Source organism: Limulus polyphemus, unplaced genomic scaffold (assembly GCF_000517525.1).
Source record: "Limulus polyphemus unplaced genomic scaffold, Limulus_polyphemus-2.1.2 Scaffold6409, whole genome shotgun sequence".
NCBI lineage: Eukaryota > Metazoa > Arthropoda > Merostomata > Xiphosura > Limulidae > Limulus > Limulus polyphemus.
Window position 1 is genome coordinate 46,792 of NW_013672019.1, and position 4,412 is coordinate 51,203.

The following is a 4,412-nucleotide window of genomic DNA, read 5'->3' on the forward strand; positions in this document are numbered from 1 at the left end:
ATATATATATATATATATATATATATATAGTCTTATTAGAACCCATAACAGACTTGCTTATTATAACTAAAAAAATCGTAATTTTTGGTGAAAGTTGTTTTGTAATACATCCTAACCCCGTTAGGTGTCTCTTCTAGTGAGTAATAATTATTTCTTGCATGACTTTATATTGTATTTTCAAGACACAAGTGTAAGATTAAGAATCGTACTTTTCACTTGAAAAATGATACAGATCTCTTCAGCTGCTTTTTTATTGGTTCACGAGGTTTACTGTCTGTTATAAATAAAATTTTCAAACCTGGAAATGTTATTTGTAATGTTAAGCTGAATTGCACCTTATGTCCACACGGTCTAAACGGCCGGGTCACCCTTATTTTTGACCTTACTAGTGGCAACAAGGTCTTTGTCCGATTTTGAAAGGAATGAAGAAATTGATTCACTTACACACACCCGCAGCTGAAAGTGCGAAATCGGGGGCGCGAACCTTGGACCTTGCAATACACATTCCTACAGGCTAATCACTAGGCCACGATGACGCTTGGTTTAAACTGTTGAGTCAGTTGTAATAATAATGTTCGTACCTTTAAATGACGTGTACGTTAAAAGATGTTTATTCAAGTGATTACAGCAAAGTGTATTAAACACGAAAGTTGACGCAACTATGTGAAGCCAGCTTAACTACGAATTTATCGTTCATCATTCTGTATACCGTTTGTTCGTTAACAGCTTGCAGCGAGCATGAAATGAACCGATGTCCGGTGGTCACTACGTGATGACCACCAGTGCGAGTTTCTGTCTTGCCCTCTTTTATTGAAGACTGATAAATTTGATTACTTGCAGAACTGGCAATGTGTATCACTGCGATGTTTTACTGTGGCTGGCGCTCACCCCCAGGGAAAAATAGGTGAGAACACTGGCGGAACACCCACCACTTTGATGTCCTTTTTACCTCTGGTAGCAAAAGGGGACAGGCCGGAGTTGAAGGTTTTTGGAATGGACTACAAAACAAAGGATGGAACAGGTAAGCAAGTTGAACTTTTGGACAGTGTTTATTTGTAATTAAGCACAAAGCTACACAATGGGCTATCTGTGCTCTGCCCACCACAGGTATCGAAACCCGGATTCTAGCGTTGTAAGTCCGCAGACATACCGCTGTGCCACTGGGGGGCTGAATTTTTGGACAGTGTTAAGAAACAAATTAAGGCCAATGGTGTAGGAACGTGTTGTAAATTGGGGGTGCTTCGCTAGACATGCAGATTTTACATTGAGAGATTGGAAGTATAAGAAGCTGTTAAAAGCAGCTCATTCTAGGGGAGCATGGTCCCCCAGAAAATTAATATAATTTACAGTTGCACTATAAGTGAAATATGTAAAAGTAGTTCTCGGAAGGTAAATAATTTTGATGACATATTTTATTAAATTATATAAGATATTTTATAATATGTCTTACTGTCCTTAATGTTAACATTCATATAGACCAACAGTTAATTACTTAATGTTAACATTCATACAGAGCAACAATTAATTCCTTAATGTTAACATTCATACAGAGCAACAATTAATTCCTTAATGTTAACATTCATACAGAGCAACAGTTAATTACTTAATGTTAACATTCATACAGACCAACAGTTAATTCCTTAATGTTAACATTCATATAGACCAACAGCCAACAGTTAATTACTTAATGTTAACATTCATATAGATCAACAACTAATATATTATGTTAAAATTCATATAGACCAACAGTTAATTACTTAATGTTAACATTCATATAGATCAACAACTAATATATTATGTTAAAATTCATACGGACCATCAGTTGGCCTACTTATTTTTAACATCCTTTTTTTGTCCGTTTCACCAACATAAACTCTTTCGTAAACTTGTCAGAGAACTGATGTTATGTTTCTATACTTGAAAGAATTTGATCATAAAATAAACTGGAAATCAGCCGGGCTAATATATAGAACCACAAATTTGGTCAAAAGAGGAATTATGGAAAGTTTATTAATCCAAAGATCACCAAATTTCAACACATCTGAAGGTCACTCTTAAGTTGAACCCCTTTCTGACATCATATCCCGTTCAAGGAATTGGAACTTCCGTTATAAAAAAAACAAGTGTGTATATATATATATATATATATATTTCTCTCCCACAAACAAACGTTGGAATGAAGACGACATATAAAATAAGATCGTACGTCTATCTAGAATCGTACCCCCAGTGACACAGCGGTATGTTTGCGGATTTACAACGCTAGAAACCGAGTTTCGATACCCGTGTTGGGCAGAGCACAGACCTCCCATTGTGCTTAACTTCAAACGACAACGACCTATCTAAAATCGTGACTGTTTTGAGATATTTATCTATTTTTTATAATCGGAAGAAGGGAAAACCAGGACGCTTTCGTCGGTTTGATGTAAAAACGTTTGAACAAGTGAATTTCTTATTTCAAATTATCTATATTTACTAATAAACAAACGATATTTATACTCCATTAACTATGATACATCAGTTAATTCCAAAATAATTCAGTTGCTGTGTCAATGGATGGCTTATTTCATATCCAGTGGTGACAAATTGGACGACTTTTAGGTACTTCCAGGCTTAACTCTTATCTATCGTGTTCCTAATACGGAGTGAACTTCTCGCTGAGAAAATCAGTGGTAATACTCAAAGTTACAATATTATTTGTGTTTGGCATATTTTTCTAATAAATATATATATATATAAATTGCCAAGTAGTAAAACAACACAATAACGAGATAGGCTTAGCACATTTACGTTCGTATCTCAAATAGGTCCGGTTTAGGACTATGTATGTTTTTTTTTTGTTTTTTTTTCACTCACAAAGAGAAAACGGGGGACTGTACGAGTGGACTGTCTGGGTATCCAGTAATAAACCAGTTAATTCTCAACGCGTCTGTCAATTTTGAAAATAATAACGCAACGAAACTGTGTTTAAGTATATTACTGTAATCATATATATCAATGATTTGTGCGTATTTTGTTATATAATGAAATTTGGAGCAACGCTTTCTCTTCGTTTCAGTTGAACGTGATTTTGTCCACGTGATCGACGTAGCTGATGCCCACGTGGCAGCTGTTCGGAGAGTGACGCAGAAGTCGCGAGAAAAATATGAGGTAGGTTAGTGTAGAGAAAGGGATGGATGATTTGGTTTGTTCTGAATTTCGAATAAAGTTACTCGAGGGTTATCTGCGCTAGCCGTTTCTAATTGGGCCGTGATAGACTAGAGGGGGAGGCAGCTAGTCAACATCACCCACCGCCAACTCTTGGGCTACTCTTTCATCAACGAATAGTAGGATTGACCGTCACATTATAACGCCCACACGGCTGAAAAGGCGAACATGTTTGATGACGAGATTCAAGCCTGCGATCCGCAGATTACGAATGGAGCATCCGAACCACCAGGCCATGCCGAGTCTCGGCTTACTTGGTCTTAGGAATTCCAATACCCCTGTCTGTCCCCCCCCCCTGACACGATCTGTCTCTGGAATGCTGTAAGCTTTCCCCATCTTAATTGATCTTAGACATGAGGGAGAGATATTTAAAAACTAAGATTAATATAGCACTAAAAAAAAAGTTTAAAATAAAATTTAACAAATTTATAAATACAATCAAGTTCAAGAATACGAGAAAACCAGTGTCGTCGCTTTGAGATGTTCAAAGATACTGTGACCCACCCTTCCCTAAGACGACACTGGTTTTCCAGTATCTTTGAACATCTCAAAGCCGTCCCCCATTCCTTGAGAAAGCCAGTGTCGTCGCTTTGAGATGTTCAAAGATACTGCGTCCCCCATTCCCTGAGAAAGCCAGTGTCGTCGCTTTGAGATGTTCAAAGATACTGCGTCCCCCATTCCCTGAGAAAGCCAGTGTCGTCGCTCTGAGTTGTTCAAAGATACTGTGTCCCCCCTCTTCCCTGATTAGCCATTGGTGGGGGTCAGTATATTGTATCATATCGAGTAATTTTGTCTGTTACAAGAATCATTCCAAATAACTGACCAAACATTTGGTGAAGTCACTCTATGTAAAATCTAACAGCGAGGAATGAGAGTAATTGTAATATTGATGATAATTTTGTTCATTTGTGTGACTCGTATGTTTCTAGGGGCCCTGTAACCAGCAAAGTCATGAACCCACAAACAATTTGGGGCATAAATATAGTTTGTAAAATATGTTTAAAAAACCAACGGAGTTCATCAGTTATTATTCAGGGCCAAAACAAAAAGTATAGATCAGGGGGGGGGGGGGGCTTTTAAAAATTCCATATATATTGAGTGAGAAAATGCAGTTAAATCACTGGTGGGGGTTTAACGTCTCCACTTAGCCTCCTTCAGCATGCGAGATGGGGGTTGTAATTAAAATGACTGTCAGTCCTTATTTA

At 37.4% G+C, this 4,412-nt stretch overlaps 1 protein-coding gene across 4 annotated transcripts in view; it reads left to right on the top strand.

Annotated features, from left to right (window-relative positions):
- Nucleotides 1-3,197, top strand: part of LOC106473694 (UDP-glucose 4-epimerase-like) — a 13,689-nt gene extending 10,492 nt beyond the window's left edge. For all 4 annotated transcript variants that reach the window (XM_022402095.1, XM_022402093.1, XM_022402092.1 and 1 more), the window contains exons 6-7: nucleotides 841-1,021; nucleotides 3,059-3,197. In XM_022402095.1, coding sequence (XP_022257803.1) covers nucleotides 841-1,021; nucleotides 3,059-3,159 — 282 coding nt within the window. In that variant the 3' untranslated portion in view covers nucleotides 3,160-3,197. The remainder of the gene's footprint in view (nucleotides 1-840; nucleotides 1,022-3,058) is intronic.
- Nucleotides 3,198-4,412: the final 1,215 nt, after the last annotated feature.